Source organism: Xyrauchen texanus, chromosome 29 (assembly GCF_025860055.1).
Source record: "Xyrauchen texanus isolate HMW12.3.18 chromosome 29, RBS_HiC_50CHRs, whole genome shotgun sequence".
NCBI classification, from domain to species: domain Eukaryota; kingdom Metazoa; phylum Chordata; class Actinopteri; order Cypriniformes; family Catostomidae; genus Xyrauchen; species Xyrauchen texanus.
In genome coordinates, this window is record NC_068304.1 from 14,001,702 (window position 1) to 14,021,357 (window position 19,656).

The 19,656-nt window shown below is 37.6% G+C and overlaps 2 protein-coding genes across 2 annotated transcripts; both read left to right on the forward strand.

Annotated features, from left to right (window-relative positions):
- The first annotated feature begins 266 nt into the window (after positions 1–266).
- On the forward strand, positions 267–7,781 carry LOC127623263 (fibroblast growth factor 7-like). The gene is made up of 4 exons (XM_052097635.1): positions 267–389; positions 1,293–1,777; positions 5,440–5,546; positions 5,700–7,781. The coding sequence occupies exons 2-4, from the start codon at positions 1,495–1,497 to the stop codon at positions 5,898–5,900; spliced, it is 591 nt and encodes a 196-aa protein (XP_051953595.1). The 5' UTR covers positions 267–389; positions 1,293–1,494; the 3' UTR covers positions 5,901–7,781.
- A 2,520-nt stretch (positions 7,782–10,301) lies between these two features.
- LOC127623262 (tRNA-uridine aminocarboxypropyltransferase 1-like) lies at positions 10,302–17,560 on the forward strand. Its single transcript, XM_052097634.1, has 4 exons — positions 10,302–10,571; positions 16,116–16,259; positions 16,339–16,567; positions 17,067–17,560. Exons 1-4 carry the CDS (start codon positions 10,377–10,379, stop codon positions 17,351–17,353), a joined length of 855 nt encoding a protein of 284 aa, XP_051953594.1. The 5' UTR covers positions 10,302–10,376; the 3' UTR covers positions 17,354–17,560.
- Positions 17,561–19,656: the final 2,096 nt, after the last annotated feature.

The following is a 19,656-nucleotide window of genomic DNA, read 5'->3' on the forward strand; positions in this document are numbered from 1 at the left end:
TTAAAAGAACTAGCGAATCAGGAGAAAACCCTCTCCCGAATGTCCTAAGACTTGCATGCAAATCTCACTGGCATTCTTCCTGCATACCTCAGAGAGAGCAGCCACTCTTTATGTTTATGGCTCTCTCTCAGACCTGACTTGCTGAAAAGGGCAACTCTCTCTCTCTTTCTCATTCTCTCGCGCCAGTTCCCAGTGACAGCTGAGTGGCTGAGATGTAATTGCAGAGAAGTGAGGTCAGCGGGAGGCTTTTATCAGAGGTTGCACAGCGTTCAGTAACACGAAAAGATGCACAGCGCAGACGGGCTGCCCCACAACTTTCACTCTCTCTGTGTGCCACACAAAGTTTCTCTGGAATTATCAGAACTGAAACAAACATTCTGGAAACACATGTGAGTAGATTTAATAGACTGTTTTCAAACTAATCTCTGTTTCACACTGACAGTTTAATATAATTCTGTTATAAGGGAGTTTGGCAGTAACTGCCTAGAGAGAAAGACAGACAGAGATAGTGAGATAGTGAAAAATACATTGGCATTTAAGGTAGTGATAGACCATTATATTGACCAAGCTGATTAAGCGGCTGATATTTGGATATTTTGAGATTATCGGCTGATAAACCCGCTTGGCCAATTAAAAGAGGTGGTCATTCCAACTAGTGTCAAGTGTAAATGTATCGACAGCCTTGACAATAAATACTTTTGTTTTCGAATATTTTTCAGTTTACGATTTTTTTAAACAAAAAAAGTGTAAAACATATTTTTGTTTAGTTAAATTAATCTATTTTATGTACATTTTATTTTCATCTCATTTGCCTTTAAAACAAAGGCATGATTTTCTGTAAAGCTACTTTGAAATGTGGTGAATAGTGAAAAGCACTATACAAATAAGGATGACTGCTATTAAATTAATAATAAGACTATTATTAAATTATATATTACATAATGGAAATATAAAAATTTCATACAATGAAATACATTGGTAATTGGTAATCGTCACCCAAGATATTGGTGTCGGCATCAACGAATATAAATCCCTATCATTCACAAATTTAAAGACACTGAACATGTTAAACTGGGTTTATATGTGTTGTTGAGGTGAGTGAGGAGGGAATCACAACTGAACTGCAACTTAAAGAAGATTCATTCAACTAAACTGATGAAAGGTCTGCAACAGCGGACTGGTCTACTGTAACTTCATCATGATCAGACAGTTCAGGAATAGTGTGAGTGGGCTTGTTTTAGGGGTTGTCTAACATTAATTACAGAAACGAATCACACTGCTGCCTCTTCCAGCTCTGAGGACATTCGGTTACATCAGGAGTTCTGAGGATGATGTCAGAGTTCATACTATGATCTGAAGATTTTGCTGGGAAAGATTCTGAGCGTTCAGGGTCACGACCAGATCTCCCACAGTTTGAGGATCCAATCGCAGGATCCTCAGTGACAGTTTTGCCTTCAGTATGTGGTTCATGAACTTCTTGAGAAACGCAGTATAATGCGCAAATGGACGCTGCCATGGAAACTGCCAGACTTGCTGTGTGGACTGTGGTTGCACGTCGTGCTGGTCTTAAGCCGTATATGCATGTGTGACGGCGAGGGGGTCGCTGGTCAGTTGTCTGTGACCGACTGTTTCAAGCACGAACGCCACTCCAGGAACTACGACTACATGGAAGGAGGGGACGTTAGAATCCGACGCCTCTACAGTCGCACACAATGGTTCCTCACAGTCGACGAGTATGGGAACATCAACGGAACACAGGACCCCAACAACTGTTACAGTAAGAGCATCATTACATCTGTCTGATTTCTTATCTTTAACATGTTTCTGAGAGGATTTTTGGCTGTATATCATAGCAGTTATATGTCTGGAAATCTGGGAGATAGGTAACATTTTACAATAGCTTTTATTAATAATATTAACAAGTATTATTATGTTGGCTTGACAAACCAACTTACTGTTATACTACAGACTTGGTTTAGGGTTTTTCCAAAATGGTAACCTTCTAGCAACAAGCTAGAACACCACACCAATGCCTAGCAAATAGCCAGAAAAGCCTAGCAACCAGCCACAACCCTAGCTACTGCAATCAACAAGAACACTCAAGAAATTACTAGCGATCAGAGCCTAAACACCCTAAAAATCACAGTCTGAGTTTTGTCTGTCTATCTGACTGCCTGTCTTTTTGATTTTCTGTCTGTCTGTCTGAATGTAAGGCCTGTATAACTTTTAAAACTGTTCTAAACTTTCAGCCAAGGCAAAGCCAGCATCTTTACATTATATGGCATAGCATTCAAATATGAATATACAGTATATGAAAATTTGCATGACATTTCTATATCATTGTACATTAAATAATGATCTGTTGAGCATTATATAATGTATAAAAGTTTACAATGACTTGTTATTACATTTTATTTCATGAAATTGAATGAAAAGGGTTACCAAACAATGTCTGTGGTAGAAGAAATTGTGGAGGGTCAAAATTCTGATCAGAATATCAGCAAGTTGTGTAGCAGTATGATTGGGGAGGTGGGGGGTGACAGGCATAAAGAGAGACAGGTGCTGAGGGGCTGAGGTAAACAAATGCATGTGTTTGTATTTGTGGGGAGTATTTTTAGCTTTTGTTCCTCTATGTTAGATTACATTATTTTGTGGTCAAAATATAAGTACATTTTGATTATTTTAATTGTGTTTTTTCCATGATTTGTTGTAAAACCAAATGAGTTAATTTGATCTTGGCCAGAGAGAGTGAAACCTCTCCATACAAAATGGTACATGTCTTTAATGTGGATAGTAGAAGCTGCATGCAGAAAAATCCAGATTCAGAACTCAGACCAGAACCAAGGCACAGATTAAAATCAGAACCAGAATAAAAAATGAGATCAGAACCAGAACTCAGATTCAGATCACAAACAGAACCAGAACTCATCTTCAGACCAGAACCGGACTCAGATCAGAACTATAACCTTAATTCATATCAGAATAAGAACTCAGATTAAGACCAGAACCAAGACTCCAATTCTGATCAGAACAAGAATAATATCATGGACCAGAAATCAGATTCTGACAAGAACTAGAACTCAGATTCAGATTAGAACCAGAATCAGATCAGAACCAGAATTTAGATTCAGATCACAAACAGAACCAGAACTCAGATTGAGACCAGAATCAGGGCACAGATTAAAACCAGAACCAGGATTAAAATTAAAATCAGAACAAATAATCAGATCCCATCAGAACTAGAATTCAGATTCAGGACAAAATCCAGACTCAGATTCAGATCAGAACAAGAACTCAGATTAAGACCAGAACCAGGACTCAGATTCAGATCAAAACCAGAATTCAGATTCAGACAAGAACCATAACAAAAATTAGATCAGAACCAGTCCAGAACTCAGACTGAGACCAAAATATTGAATAAGATTCAGATCAGAATCCAAACTCATTCACACCAGAACCAGATGATCCTACTCTACTGCTGTCTGTAGCATGACAGTGTGTCAAAATTAACCGCTATGATAATTACTCTAATAACTTTAAATAACTACTTTAATAATTATTTACTGTTATTGTGTATTGAATAATTCTAATCTGGCACACCACACATATTTGGTTGAGTAATTTCAGAGCTGTATGTGTGAGTCTTGTAGAAAGATGTGTGTTGGCGTGACAGCGAGCATCTCTGTGCTCAGGAAAAAATCATTACATCAGCTGGCGCTGAAAAGAAGAAAAATTGATACAGCCAGATGTTGCTGACAACTGCACGCACAGAGAGCATGTAAGAAAATCAGTGAGGGTAAGAGCAGGCAGACAGCGCTGTGGGGGAAAAAAGCAGACGGTTTGTGAGGTTCTGTTAAGAGTCATGCCGTGACAGCAGCTTATTATACTGTTAGAACTGCTCAGATATAAACCAAACACTTTCAGAGACCTGCATGTATGCCTGCCCATAACCCAGCAAAGACCCACAGTACAACTTGCAATACCACACACACACAACACACACAAGAACAGTGACTGTTTCTGTTGCGTAACTCATTTAAACATGTCCTTAACAACAAATAGACCTATTAGCTGTGAAATATCTCCTGTTCTGCAGAGTGTGTGACATGTAACTGGAGGTTGTTGAGGGTTTTGTATTAATTTAGTGGTGATAGTGCTTCAGATCCACTGAGATTAGTGAGAACTATGTGACGTTTTATCTGCACACCCTGCCATTAATTAGGAATGATCAAAAAGATAGTCCTGACTCTAAATTCTGATTAGTTGGGCCACGTTCAAAGCTGTTATACTGTAAAATTACAATAAACACACAGCTATGACCACAAATTCAGACCAGCTTAATTTTAGGTATCTTTCACTAATATGTACTTAAGCATTTGATACAATGTAATTATTATGTACATGTGTGTTGCATTGTACTAACATTTAAAGTAACTGCATTTAATTACATCTGTAGTTACTCTGTTAACCTTACCACTAACCCTACTCCAACCCTTACCCTAAGCCTTATACCCTAACCCTACTCCTAAACCTTCCCATACCATAACCTGCGCAGGAGCAAATATGAATCTTGTGAGAATATTGCAGAACAACATGTAGTTATGTAATGGGAGCCAACTGGTACTTGATAGCTGTGCGGTGTGTGTAAACCTCCCCCCCTGGCCTCAAGATGTTCAGATCCCACTCAGAGTGGGTCGAGCAGGACGTTGAAACATTATGCTGCGTGTATTTAAATGAATTACATAGTATTTAAAGACACCTAATATTAAGTGGGACCACATATTCTATATTAATGTTTGTCAACTGTAAACAACCTACAAGGGTAATGAAAAATATTACCTGGCGGAAGAATAGTTTTTCTGATTATTAATGAACACTGTTGTTGTTTCTCATTGCTGTTACTGCTGTTATAAAATAATAATATTTTTTTTTTTTTTTAATTAACAAGAAAAAGTTTCCGCACACTGATGATGCTTGCGAATATACAATTTAATTAGTATAACTTTTAGGTCATGCGACCAATACCTGCTGAATGTCGCATGACCGAAACGTTACTAATTCAATTGTATAATATAATTAAATTGTATATTGTTAACTGTATATTCGCAAGCAGCAGCAGTGTACAGCATCTTTTTCTTGTTTTTGTTGCTGCTGTTATAAAAGCAATCAGCCACAGTGTTACACTCTAAAACCCTTATCTAAACACTGACATCACTTTGACTTAATTTTCTGAAATTAAGCTAATATTAAATACCATAGGCCAACCCAAAGAATTAAAAACACATATTTACTTGCTGCATGAACCAACATTTTATCTGAAAAGGAGATTTTATTGATTTAAATTACCTCTGACAACATTTTGTAGAACATTTGTCCCCAAAGTATTGCTACGTGCATGTCTTCTTAAACACTCACTCAGGTTCACTGGCTGTGTTTCAGGTGTTCTGGAGATCAGGACCATTTCAGAGGGTGGCGTGTTGGCCATAAAAGGACTGAAGAGCCAGTATTATATTTCCATGAACCGCACCGGAATGTTACAAGGCAAGGTAACACCCATCCAGTCCTGCAAACAAACATCAGAATTCTAAATATAGCAAATTAAATTAATCATAATTCAGGAATGTATATGTACAATCGATTATTGCATAATTGTACTCTGGATGGGAAACTAAAACACATTTTTTTCCTTTTCCAAACAGAAAGACTATAACGACAGCTGCAACTTCAAAGAGTTGTTTTTAGAAAACTACTACACAGCATACTCATCTGTGAAATGGATTAAAAATGGCAAAGAGATGTTCATCTCTCTGTCACAGAAGGGGAGACCACTGAAAGGAAAGAAGACAAGGAAAGAAAGTATCGCTTCTCACTTCATCCCTCGAAAGTGCAATGAAGATTAAAAGAAACTGGCATAAAGCCACCACATGTCCAAATCTATAAACATAGATGCAGTGAGGTCGCACAAGCTGTTTATACAATATTACTGCATTTGTTTTGGGTTTCACCTGTCTGGTGTGATGAATGTGAGATTATTCTCTGTCTGAAGTGAAATCAATAGAAAGAGAGCGAGGAAGAATAATTGTCAAATGTGAAGAGTGTGTAATTCCTGTGCACATTTTTTCAAGCAGAAAACACACAGAATCATCAAAATAGTCAATAACACATTTTTTTTGTTTGTTTGTTTTTTGCAGCTCATATGCAGGATATTCATAAAGCTCTGGTGTGTAGGAACATGGACACTGATAATACATAACATAAATATTTGGAGTTGTGTGTAACCAGCACTGTACACAGCTATACATTTTGAATGGTAATAAGCATTTTTGTGTTTCAGAGAAAATAAACAGGACCATACCTTGGGGGGTGCTGGATGGCAGAGACAGGCTAAATACATACAAATTGTGCCGTTGTGATTTAATGTGCTGAGTAACGTCATTTTTCCCACCGTGTCCGATATTAAAATCAGTGCGACACATTTTGCAAAAGGCGTGGCCATTGTCGATATGGCTTCGAGATATGAAATTCAATTCTTCCGTCAAGCTGTTGTTAAATTTACATGTATATTTTCACCTGAGCACCACCTTCCATCTACCAGTGACGTTTGATTCAACTTCCCGCGTCTACAACCTGCGCAGATATCAACAGCGCAACTGGGTTGTAGGTTGCCAAGTTGAGGTCACAAATGGGTTGAATTTGTGTGAGGTGTCGATGGTGTGAGTAGGATCTTCATACAACATCTGGCAATTGGAAAACCTTTGAATAAAATAGTGATGTGATTATTCATATAACAAGGTTTGGGCCATACAAATTACGGGAGTTTCCCGAAAGAATTAACCAAACGGGTGGGGGGTGGGAGATGGGTGTGAAATATGGGAGACTCCCAGGAAAAACGGGAGTGTTGACAGGTATGAACAGAACATCTCTTTCACAATCATTAGAGCCATTTAAAAGTTAAAATACTATATAAACATGATTTCAAACATTTCATACAAAATATCAATCTCTCTAAATATGACACATCACTGCACTGTGCGTGTGTTCTTGGTTTGTGTGTCTGTATCAATGAGCTGAACAGTTTTAAATATCAAACACATTCTGTTTTGACTGTGTGAAATATAATTATAAGTCCATATCTGCCAAATTCATCCTGCAAAGTTTTTCTTTTAATTTATTTTTAACATTCCATTCGTGTTTCCAGCTCTCAGTTCTACATGTCTATGAATAAATTATAGCAGTTCACTTATTTTAAATCAACATGAAAACAAAATTGACCTCTATTTAATTTCTTAAAAGAAGAGTTCACCCTAAAATGAAAACACTGTCATCATTTACTCACCCTCATTATTTCAAACCCTTAATGACACCCTTCCTTCCATGGAACACAAATGGAGATGCTAGGCAGAATGTTGGCCTCAGTCATTACTTTTATTTCATGGAGAAAAATAAAGATGCAATGAAAGTGATACAGTGACTTTAATGTGAGAGTCTGACCATACTTAATTTTCACAATCACTCAGTACTCTAATGTGATTGTGTCCATGTGTTTTTATGTGTTATTTATGATATTTATGTGAGATCAGAGAGGGGAGGACTGTCTGAATGAATCTGAAATGATGAACTGAAATGATTAGTGAATAATCTGCATGAACACCAGAGTTCTGTATCATTATGCTGCAAACACACACACAGTGTCAGGAGGGTTTTCTTTTGCTGCTAAAAAATAAAGTGAAATTAGATGTGTTTTATAAGATTATAGAACAAATCTTCAATAAAATATGTATATCTTTCTACTGTGTGGGGACTTCTGATTTATTCACACGTAAGAGTTGCATATCTTAAACTCATTGTTTTAATGATGGCTGTTTATTCTGTTGAATCTGAGAGCTCATCTGTGGATAGTAATTACTTATTATGCTTATACCACATTTTTATTTATTTATTGGGATTTTCTCCCTTTTTTCTCCCCAATTTGGCATGCCCAATTCCCAATGTGCTCTAAGTCCTCGTAGTGGCGTAGTGACTCACCTTAATCCGGGTGGCAGAGGACAAATCTCAGTCGTCTCTGCATTTGAGACAGTCAGTCTGCGCATCTTATCATGTGGCTTGCTGGGCGTGTTACCGTGGCGACTTAGAGCATGTGGAGGCTTCATGCTATTCTCCGCATCATCCACACTCAACTCACCGAGAGTGAGAATCACATTATAATGACCATGAGGAGGTTACCCCATGTGACTGTACCCTCCTTAGGAACTGGGCCAATTGGTTGCTTAGGAAGCCTGACTACAGTCACTCAGTACGCCCTGGATTCGAACTCACGACTCCAGGTGTGGAAGTCAGCGTCTTTACTTGCTGAGCTACCCAGGCCACTATATGACATTATTGTCGAATTCTTGATTTTGATTGGTTGACACACTCTCCAATTTCTGTTACCTCACAGCTATTAAGTAGTTCCAGGTTTGTTGACTGCTTTACAGTTCAGTTTCACTTTTTGCAATTGTTACAGAGATTAAAGTTAAAATCCTCAAATGTACTGTAAGTGTCTTTGTCTGGTGTTTATGTTCTTGTTTTTTGGCTAGCGCATCAGCTCACGGGATTTGACTGAAATAATATTTATTTTTCTAAGGTGAATGAGAGAGGGGTGCTGGCCAACTGCCACACACCCACACACACAGAAAACACACACACACAGCAAGCCTCCAAATAACTCTTGACCCATACAAAGTTAGTGCGAGGTAAATCTGCCAAGTCACGCAAAGTTGGTTTTAGCAGATAATTTGTAACATGCTTTGAATGTAAACATATAATCACAGTTTCTCTAAGCTGATGTGAACTCACACTAAAAACTATATAATTCATTTATGAGGTTAAAGAGTTTGATTTAGATCAATCAGATGAGTTTCGTCTCCAAACATTTAATCTTCAATCATCTACAACATGTATTTTCAAACTTTACAGAACCCAGGAACCACCCACTCGGAGTCAACCCAAGGACACACAATATAAAAGCAACAAGTAACATGGCCACAGGTATAACTTTCATTTAGAACGTTAACTAATGCTTAACAGATTATTAGCAAATGTTCATTCAAATAGTTACAAATATTTCTTTAATTCATCTGGTTTAAAATATTAGATTTTTGTGTGAGTCTTTAGCACACAACATGAGTTCATAGATGTGAGCCAAAATCAAATCAAAAGCATAACAGGTTCTGGCAGTAATAGATGTGGACATGTTGTATCACAGTTTTGAATCTAAATGGAATGAACCTGTTAAAGCTTAAAACATACCTACAAAGAATACGAGCATAAACATATAATCTCCCCCATTGGGCTATAGTTTCACTGTAATCAAAAGCTTCTCCAGGTCTTTGGTGATAGATTAATTGATGTCACTGGGAAACGGACTCTGGCTCTTAGATCATCATATATCATCCCAGAGTGATTATGAGATGTTGAATCATCCTACAAACATGTCACTGGCCACTCAACCTGAAAAATAGAAATAATTAAAGTATCACTCCCACTGATTAATTCAATCCAATCTAGCTTTATTGATATGACAACTAATGTACAGAATTGACAAATCATTATAATGTTATCCAGAATGTTTTTAAATAGGATACTGCTACTACAACAACAACTGCATCTTACAAAACCATGTTCTGTTCATATTTCATCTTGAAATTAAAGGAAAAAACAATTAACCAGCTTTTAGGACAATTAAGATTATTTGCATTGTGACATTATTCTCAAGTTTGGCTGTTTTACTATTTAGGTTTATATTTATTATAATTCTCATCAAAATATGGCCATTTGTACAGATTTTTATTTAAATATGTATAAATTAAATAAATAGATATTTTATGTCTAAATATTTTTTCATATAACAAAAATAATAAACATAGATTTTGCATTACATGAATTACTTTTTTATTATTTTGCATTAATGAGAATTGGGGGAGGATGTGGGGATTAATTGTCACAAAGCAAAATAGGCTTCATTTTATTTAAGCACATTTTACTTCGTTTTTTGTCTTTATTTTGGGGTGCTTCATAATAGTGATAGCTACGTTGATAATTACAAAGGCAAAAAGAAAGAAAAGGTAAACACTTGAATACTAATATAGTATTATAATTATGATTAAGGGCTCATTTGGACTCTCACAAGTCCTTGAGATTGAATAAATTCATCCAGTGAACAAATCGGCTTGTCTGCATCTCAAACTCTCCGCAACGTCCGCGTCTGTTTCTATGCAACCACCAGCCTCACTTCCTGCTTCCTGTTATGTGTAAGTGTTTCCGGTGTATAGTGCACATGTGGGTTCATTTTGACAGTTAAAAACCACATTAAACCACACTGGTTCGGTTCGGTGGTGATGTCGGATCAGGATTGCCCAACAGAGGAGAGGAGTTCTCTGAGCGGTCTGCTGCTCGCCTCGCACGCCCCGCTGGATGACGCGCAGCGCGCCGGACGGTTGAAGTGCTCGCGATGCGGCTCGTCGCGTATGTTCTACTGCTACAGCTGCTGTGCATTGGTCGGGTTGGAGTCACAGGACGTACCGAGCGTCAAGGTCCGTCAAAACATTTATAAACCCTATGAATTGTGTTGGAAACTGTCTCTACACTGAGCGCGAGCAACGTGATATGCTGTTTACACTGATTACAACGGGAGCGTTCTAGTCGACTAGGTGTTAGTTATGATTTTTTGTAAAGGTGATTTTTTGGTTCAGTGGCTGTTTGAACGCAACATTTATTCTTACCAATTTTCCTTCATACTATACAACGGTAGCAGTTCAGTCTGAATCAATTAGATTTAACTTTACATGGCGATACTCTTCATTATGTCATTCAAACCTGTATGATGATCTTTTGTGGAAGTTAATACCGCCTTTTCCAAACAGTGAAAACATATAGTGAGTACTAGGGGCTGTCAAGATCCACAAATGACAAAAATACAACACATGCACTTTACAGTATTCCAAACCATATGAATAACTTTTGTGAGAGGAACAGACCTTATTTTCACTCAAAAATGAAAATTCCCTCACTATTTTCTCACTCTTATGCCATCCCATATGTTTAAGACTTTCTTGAAGATATTTAGAAGAATATTTCAGCTGTGAGTCCATACAATGCAAGTGAATGATGACTAAAACTTTGAAGCTCCAAAAAGCACATAAGGGCAGCATAAAAACATTTCATAAGACTCCAGTGGTTTAATCCATGTCTTCACAAATGATATGATCAGTTTGGGTGAGAACAGTCCAAAATCGAACTCCTTTTTCTCTCAAAATCTTGACCACTTGATTACATTTCCTGGCACTATGCGCATGCATCAAGAACTAGGAAGTGTAATCAAGCTTGTAATCATGATTGTGCCTACAGACTGCAATGGTAAGATTTGCTGTGAAAAAGGAGTTACATTTCAGTCTGTTCTCACCCTAAATCAATTTGATCTCTTTGAAAAACTTAATTTAACCAGTCTTATGGAATTATTTTATGCTGTCTTTGTGTTTTTTGGAGCTTCAAAGTTTGGCCAAAATTCAATTGCATTGTATGGACAAACAGAGCTGAGGTTTGTAGTAACTCACCCAAAACATTTAATTCATGCTTCAAAACCTAGTTAATGTGTTAGTAAATTGGCCAATGCCACCAAAATGAAAAGTTTTTTGACATCGTGGGAGCCGTACTGGTCAAAATGTTTAGATGTTTTTTCACCATGGCAGTCAAACCTGGAAATGCTTGTTATATACAAATTTCATTTTTGTTCTACTTTTTTGTTGACACTGGCTGCTTACTGTACTATACAAGAAGGTCAGTTTTGTCTAGATAAATGCTGTTGTGTATCACACTGGAAAAGTCAATACTGTATAATACTGTAGTACACAGAAAATGGATATTCAAATTTGTATGTTGTAAAGCATACAATGGAAAGGAGGAAGCGAGAACCGGCTTGACAATAGAAATCATATTTTAATGATTAACTTAAACACACACAAACGATCGTAAACGATCTCTCTCTCCTGCACCACCATTTGCCATCGGCTTTTATCCCTCTCGGAGGCTTGATTAGCCTGATAAGGGACCGGGTGTGTAGAATCACAACCCGGCCCCGCCCTCCGGCCTTCCACATATGTAAAATACAGTAAATGTATTTTTGTAGCAAAGTGTTACACGTAAACAGAAATTTCACATTTGCATGTCAATTTTTACACATTTCTTACATGTAAATTTCTTACATATATAGTGAACAGAAAATTGCCAAAAAATGCATCCATGCGAAAAAAAATAAAAATGCAATAATAAAAAAAAGTCATAGATATTTATGGCATATACATGCATGTCTGACAGATTTTGATAATTGAATGGATAATTTTCCATGTGATGGCTCACATGATGAAAGAATGTTGTGAAGAGTGACAGTTTCACAGAGAATCAACTCATCAGTTTTGATCATCAAGCCATGTGCAAATTGTTGACAATTGGACTATTTTGCACACATGTGCCAAAACACATGCAATTTGCTTAAATTAATAAGAAATTAAAATCTGTGGTGAACAAGAAACTAATTGTTCCGAGATCTGAAGTTTATGTTTTGAAAAAAATAATTATCATTCGAGAAAAACTACAATAGACTTAATAGAATTCTTTATTATGGTCACACATTATACACACAGTTTTATGCATATATACAGTGAAATGTATTATTTTTCACATATCCCAGCTAAGCTAAGCTAAGCTGGGGTCAGAGTGCAGGGTCAGCCATGATACGGCGCCCCTGGAGCAGATAGGGTTAAGGGCTTTGCTCAAGGGCCCAACAGTGGCATCTTGGTGGTGCTGGGGCTTGAACCCCCGTCCTTCTGGTCAGTAACCCAGAGCCTCAACCACTGCGCCACCACTGCCCAGACTTGGAATATAGTGCATGAATCGTATGGGCTACTTTTTGTGATATTACAATGGTGACTTTTATCCTTTTGGAGCTTGACAGATCCTGTTCGCTGTATACTTTAATTGTACTGAAAAGAGCACAGTGAATATTCTGCAAAGCATCTCCATTTGTGTTTGATGGAGAAAGAAAAGTCTTACAACATCTTGAGATTGGATCAATATGAGCAAGTAGATAATGACTGAATTAAAATTTTTGGGTGAACTTGTCAGTTTCTGTCATTTTCCATCTTCATACAGTACATAAAAGTTATGTTACAGTCAGATGAATAGATATGTAGTTAGAGGTTAATAAATGTTTGTCTGAAAGATAAATTAGGAAGAGTCATTATTGTTTTAGCAGAAATTCAGGGACAAAGTCTTATTTTGGCTAATGTTTATGCACCTAACGTTGATTATCAGGGCTTTTGCAAGCCATTTGCACCCCTCATTATATAATATTGGAGGAGACTTTAATCTTTTGATGGACTCAGTCCTTGATCATAGTGAAGCAAAAGTGTGCAAGCTCCCTAGACCAACATTGACGCATCTCAGAATGTGTAAAAATCTTGGTCTTGCAGATATTTGGAGACTTTTGAACCCATCTGGTAGGGACTATGATTTTTTTTTTCATCAGTCCATAAGATTTACTCTAGAATAGATTTTATATGAGGGAATTATTTAATCTCATTTAATCTGTTGTTGATTGCTCATTTGGAAATATTTAAGTCTCAGATCACACCCTGGTGAGTTTAGAGATGTTGCCACATATGGAGAAAAGGAAATCATGTAGTTGGCGCTTTAATGTATCCCTTTTGCAAAATCCCAAATTCCAATAAATGCTAAAGGCTGAAATTAATGTCTATATGGAGACCAACTGGTCCACAGTATCTTCTGTGGGCGTGGCTTGGGAGACACTTAAGGCGGTTCTTAGGGGTCGAATCATACATTATTCTCATTCATCAAAAAATTCTCAAAAGCATGAGAACTCGTAGAATTGGAAGGGACTATTACAAATGTTGAGGCAGAGCTGAAGCGCCGAATGTCATCTGATGGCCTCAGAGAATTGACCCGATTTAAATGCATATATAATACTATTTTGTCGCGGAAGGTGGAGTTTTTGTTATCTGAGGCAAGACAGTCATACAAAGGCAGTCGGGGGACAAAGCAGGGAAGCTTTTGGCTAGATATATAAAACAGAAAGAGTCTTTTTCAACCATTCCCGCTGGTGGTGAAATTTGTAACTCGGCCATTGATATTAATAATGCTTTTAAAGAATTCTATCTTGATCTCTATAGTTCCACGTCTTTGTCTACTGAAGAGGATATTAGAAACTTTGTGTAACCATTAAAACTTCCTAAATTGATGAATGAGCAAAAAACTTTATTCTGAGATAACTGTGTTGGAGCTTAGGGATGTAATTAAGCCTACAGGAAAGGCTCCGGGGCCTTTTTTTGATCTTATGCTATAGAACTGGCTCCACTTTTGTTAGAAGTTTATATGGAATCATTAAAGAATGGAAAGATTCCTCCAACCATGACACAAGCCCAGATAAGTCTGATTCTTAAAAAGGGCAAAGATCCAAGCGAGTTTAAGAGTTACCGTCCAATTTCCCTGATCCTGCTAGATGTTAAAATTTTGTCAAAACTTTGGGCTAAATGATTAAATAAAGTTATGACACCTCTTATACATATAGATCAGGTGGGGTTTATTTGTGGCCGTAGCTCTTTTGATAACATCAGACGTCTCATCAATATCATGTCATCAGTGGCGAATGATCAGACTCCGGTTGCTGCCATCTCACTTGAGTGAAAAGGCACTTGATATGGTAGTATGGGATTATCTTTTTAAGATTTTGGAAATGTACAGGTTCAGAAATACTTTTATTGGATGGATTAAGTTACTATAGGGACGTAGTGCAGGGTATACGCAAGTATACGGCGTATACCCACTTCTTTTTAAGTCTGCATTGTGTATACCCACTTCTAAATCCCCTCTGATGCGCATCATTCAGTAGTGTCCTGCATCAGCCAAAAATATGACAGTCCAGCACATGTGTAGCTAATCCAATCGCAGGGTTTCCCATTAATTGACTAGTCTAATTTGCCCCGCCACGGTCTCATAATGAACTGAATTTGTTTTGCACTTCTCAGTCTCATAATAACATCAAATAAAAGGCTGTGTTTTGCTCTCGTGCACGCCAGTCAGTTCCTCACCCGTTGCCATAAACTCACGCACATGCAGATATCTGCACTGGAGTATTCCATATTTGGTTGAGGACGACGACAAACCTTTGAGGTAAGTAACGTTAACTCAGCCCTCTTCATTGTGAATAAATCACTCCCATATGCGAGTAAATACTCACCGTGCAACCAAAAAATGTCTGTTATTAGCCACTGGCAACAAGTAAATTGAGGCATAATAAAATTATGCCGCACTTTCAATAATTAAATTAACATTTCACTCGCCAGTGATTAGAGTTGTGTAGTTTCGAACACCGAGTCCCTTTTACTGAATACAAACATTTGAAGCTGGATTCAGCCTCGTCTTTCCCTGCATGGTGTCTGATGAGGACACAAAAAAGCACTTGTGTCATTCAGTTGTGAAGATGAATCACTTCTGATGTGCACGCCGTCTAAAGAGACTTTCGCCAAACTCCTGTGAAAAATAAACAAGGTATAAACTTATTAATTTTGTGAATGCAAAGGTCTCCAGTATCAATTAACGGCCATGTAATGCAAATGGGGTTTATTCACACAGTCTCAATCTCAATCTCCTTCATGAGAAATAAGGGCTTGTGAATTAATCAGAGAGCCATAAAATAATGTGTGAAAGTGAAGAATTTAAGGCAGAAATATTTTACTATTGCACAATAGGGAGGGCGGCAGCTTTCGAGGAGGTGGCATGTAGAAGGCTGGGATTTGGGGACTTGTTTTTCAGAAAATGGGGTAGTTAATTGTCGGTTTTGGGGACTCTCAGGGAGGGGATGGGGAGAGAGAAGTTTAGTTTAATTATGTATGTTATTATGTAATGTTGGGGGTTAGAGTGGGGTTGGTGATTGGGGAGGGATATCAGTAGGGGTTAAATGTTGATTTGGTATGTATGTGTTGAGTTTCTGTCTCCTGTGTTTTTTAAAAAAAAAAATTTTATCAATAACAAATGTTAAATACAAATATTAAAAAATAATACAGCTTCCGGTGAAGATTGACATCATCAAACACCCAAATGAAACAGACGGAAAGAGCACCGCAGTGCAGGCTAGACTGCTTGCTCCACAGGACGTCACCATCTACACCTACCCCTGTATCCCGGAGCTCGACCAGTCTGCAGAAAATGTGAGCGAGTAGAAATCCTTGAAAATCTCACTGTATGCTCAAACCGTCTCAGTGATACAGATAACCGTTCTTCCCACAGATCGTGCTGGTGTTTCCCGGTCCAGACGCCATGATGGTTGAGCAGTTATGGGAGTATTTTTCCGCAGGTGGAGAGAGCTCCGATGGTGAGCCGAAAACAAAGAGGTTAAAGGCTGAGAAACAGAGTGACGCAGCTGCTGATACACACACCTGTCCAATTCAAAGAGTCGTTTTCATCGACAGCACATGGAACCAAACCACCAGAATCATCACAGATGAACGTCTACAAGGTTCAATGAGTGTGAATTTGAATTGGCCACACGACAGGATGTTAAATTTGAATTTGAATGATAGGAAGAGAAATTTACTGAATTGCAATTTAAAGAAATTCAACAGTTACACAATAGATTCATTTCATTATTCCAACACAAGTCTTGTGCAGCAAATCATATAGTTACATAATTAATTTCACCTAGTAGAATAATTTTTTTCTAAACTGATTAGAACTGTTTCTCTAAATAACTATAAACACAGACATAATTTTTTCATGTTTGATTGAACTTCTTAAAATGTCATTACATTTTAATTCTTAAATTAAAATTGGAATTACAGTTCTGCATCTGGTTGGCTAGCTCAGTTCAAACTCAGGATTCAAATAAAAATGGAAAGGCATTTTCAATTCAGTTCTGATAGGCGCACAACCCTAATACCATCAAACTCTCAATTCTTTATCTGTTTATTTATCTCAAACGTGATTAAAGTTAACTGGTGTTATTTCTGTTATTACAGCTTTACCAACTGTGGAGCTCAAGAGCAGAAGAACCTGTTTTTGGCGGCACCAGCAAGGATGTCCGGACACATACCTAGCGACCATAGAGGCCATTTACTACTTCCTGAAGGACCTTCACAACCACTATTTCTCAGAGTACAAAGGAGAATATGATAATCTGCTCTTCTTTTTCTCATTCCTGCATAAGCTCATCAACAAAGCCAAACAGGCTGCTGGGAAAGAAAAAAGACCTCAAATGACTTGTGACACAGGGACACACCATACCAATAAAATGCTCCAGCTGTGAGTGGCATGCGCTCATCCATTTAAAACCCATGTGTTTTTATTTTTAAGTGAATCCTGGATATAGATAGTGTGTCACAGTGATATTTAAATGTTTTTATTTACAAATCAAAGACTACATGCATTTGAAAATATTCTCAGCATCTCATTATCACTGGTAATTGAATTGACTGATTGGCATGTTGTGTTTAAGGCACTTTAAAGTGTATCTGACAATAAAATTATTTTCTTGTATTCTCGTCTTGTGTGGTAAATGCATGGTTTGCGCTTGACCTTGATGAAGGGATTGCACTGCTGCATGCATGCATGTATGTTAGTAGTTGGCCTCTCTTATTTTGGCCTGTAAACTGTCACAGGTCTTAGATACTATTATTCCTAAACACCAGAACTAATGGTGCATAAAATATGTTAATGTCCAACTTTGTTCCTAGATGTGTGTAGCACCTATTACTCTTCATATCCCGAAGTAATAAGCAGCTGAAGATTATTTTTAGACAAGATCCTCAATCATTTCATTTTGACATTAACTGTTTGGTAGAACAGTGCTGTAATTATCTCACATGTGAAAAGGAATTTACAAAGTCTGTTTTATGACTTCTGTTTAATTGTAAAGGCCAGAGAGAGGGTGGAAAGTGATAATGAAAAAAAACTAATTCATGACTTAAAATTGTAAGTGGACCTTAGTTAAAAAAAAAAAAAGGCATTATATGTTTGGTATGACCCCTTTAAGTGGACTGTGTAATATTTGCGTTTGACAATTTGAGAAGTTAAGGAAAATCTCAGACCTGTTTGGACTTCCAGAACCGGCATCCCTGTGATTATTGAGTTTGGGTCTTCCTGTGCAGCAGAGTTGACAGTGTCCACTCTGATCACAAGTGTCAGGACGGTTTCAGCAGAATTTCACATAAATGCAAAAAGAACAATTAGAGGTGACTAGACAAGTGCTCTATTAGAACCTCTCATGCAATGGGATTGAGTTTCTATGCCCCTCTACATGCTTATCTGCTCTCGCTAAACAAAAACACGTGCTGCCCTCTCACTCGGACCACAGAGACGCCACTTACAGCAACACAGGTTGGCTGGGATATGTTGCATGTCTAGGCATAATTACTTAATCAAAGTGAATTATTACAAAGATCAGCGTGCTATACAATTCTACATGTGTCCAAACTGCTTCCATACAACTTTGAGAGTAGTCTGTGAAACATCAGCTTATAAGTGTGTAGATTTCTGACTTGCTGCAGTATCTGCACCTGACTGCATGGCTGCTCAAATATCAGTATAAAATTTGGTTAAGAGAATTTTAAGATTACAAAAACGTTATGCTTTTTGACAAGTCAGACATCACTCTTACTATTAATCGTAGTTAGGGTAAGTGATAAGAACAAACCTCTTATCATAACAATTACATTTTTAAACAACTTGTCCCATACCATTTGCACTACAGACATGAATGAAAGGCCTACCTTTAATCATGTGGCTTGTTGAGAGGAACTGTGCTATTACTTTAATAGATCAGACATACAGTTTTTACCTCATGGATGATAAAACAGGTGAAAAAAGCCTATAGACTTGTGTTAAAAAAAGGGAGCCAAGCCATCTTTGGAGTCCAGAAATTAATTAAAGGGGTCATGACATGAGACATAAAATGTTCCTTGATCTTTTGACATATAAGAGTTCATTGTACTATAAAAACATACTGTAAGTTTCAGAACTGAAATCTTCCTCCTTAATAGAAAAAGAGCATTTATTTAAACTAGGCTGTTGAAATGGCTGTTTGGAATTTGTGGAACTTGTGATGTCACAAGGACCAAATACATCTGCATATGAATATTTTTCATCATAGCACCCTTGCCCCTGCCCACTGGTGCTCACAGTCAGTCACACATGTGAAGAGCAGAGAGGGACTGTCATGGGAGATTCAACTACAGCAAAGGGGACACCTTCATGGGTCTATCTGTATTTAAATGTTTTTCTACACTAGATGAACAGCTTGAAAATTATCATTCATCTTCCGTCTCTTTTGAAAGATGCAATGTCAAGTTATAACTCTAAAAATGAGACTTCCAGTAACTGAGCTGCTGATGTGAAAAACGTCTGGCAGCCTGCCCCTGACCCTTAGATCCTACAGCCCTGTTCTTGACCCTCACAACAAATAGCAGTGATTCTAGAAAAGGCTGCTATAGAACCAGTAAAATGGTCAGCATGGCTAAATGGATTTTATTCAGTATACTACATAGCTCCAAATAAAGACAGTGGTGTACGGCCCATACTTTACCTTCGCAGCCTCAACCAGTTCCTCAAGGT

What these genes read in the sequence shown, in the direction of transcription:
- LOC127623262 (XM_052097634.1), top strand. Translation starts at nt 10,377, where the DNA reads ATGTCGGATCAGGATTGCCCAACAGAGGAGAGGAGTTCTCTGAGCGGT. An exon ending in AGGACGTACCGAGCGTCAAG is followed by an intron (nt 10,572 to 16,115) that starts GTCCGTCAAAAC and finishes AAAATAATACAG; the next exon opens with CTTCCGGTGAAGATTGACAT. An exon ending in TCGACCAGTCTGCAGAAAAT is followed by an intron (nt 16,260 to 16,338) that starts GTGAGCGAGTAG and finishes TTCTTCCCACAG; the next exon opens with ATCGTGCTGGTGTTTCCCGG.
- LOC127623263 (XM_052097635.1), top strand. Translation starts at nt 1,495, where the DNA reads ATGCGCAAATGGACGCTGCCATGGAAACTGCCAGACTTGCTGTGTGGA. An exon ending in GGACCCCAACAACTGTTACA is followed by an intron (nt 1,778 to 5,439) that starts GTAAGAGCATCA and finishes GCTGTGTTTCAG; the next exon opens with GTGTTCTGGAGATCAGGACC. An exon ending in CCGGAATGTTACAAGGCAAG is followed by an intron (nt 5,547 to 5,699) that starts GTAACACCCATC and finishes TTTTCCAAACAG; the next exon opens with AAAGACTATAACGACAGCTG.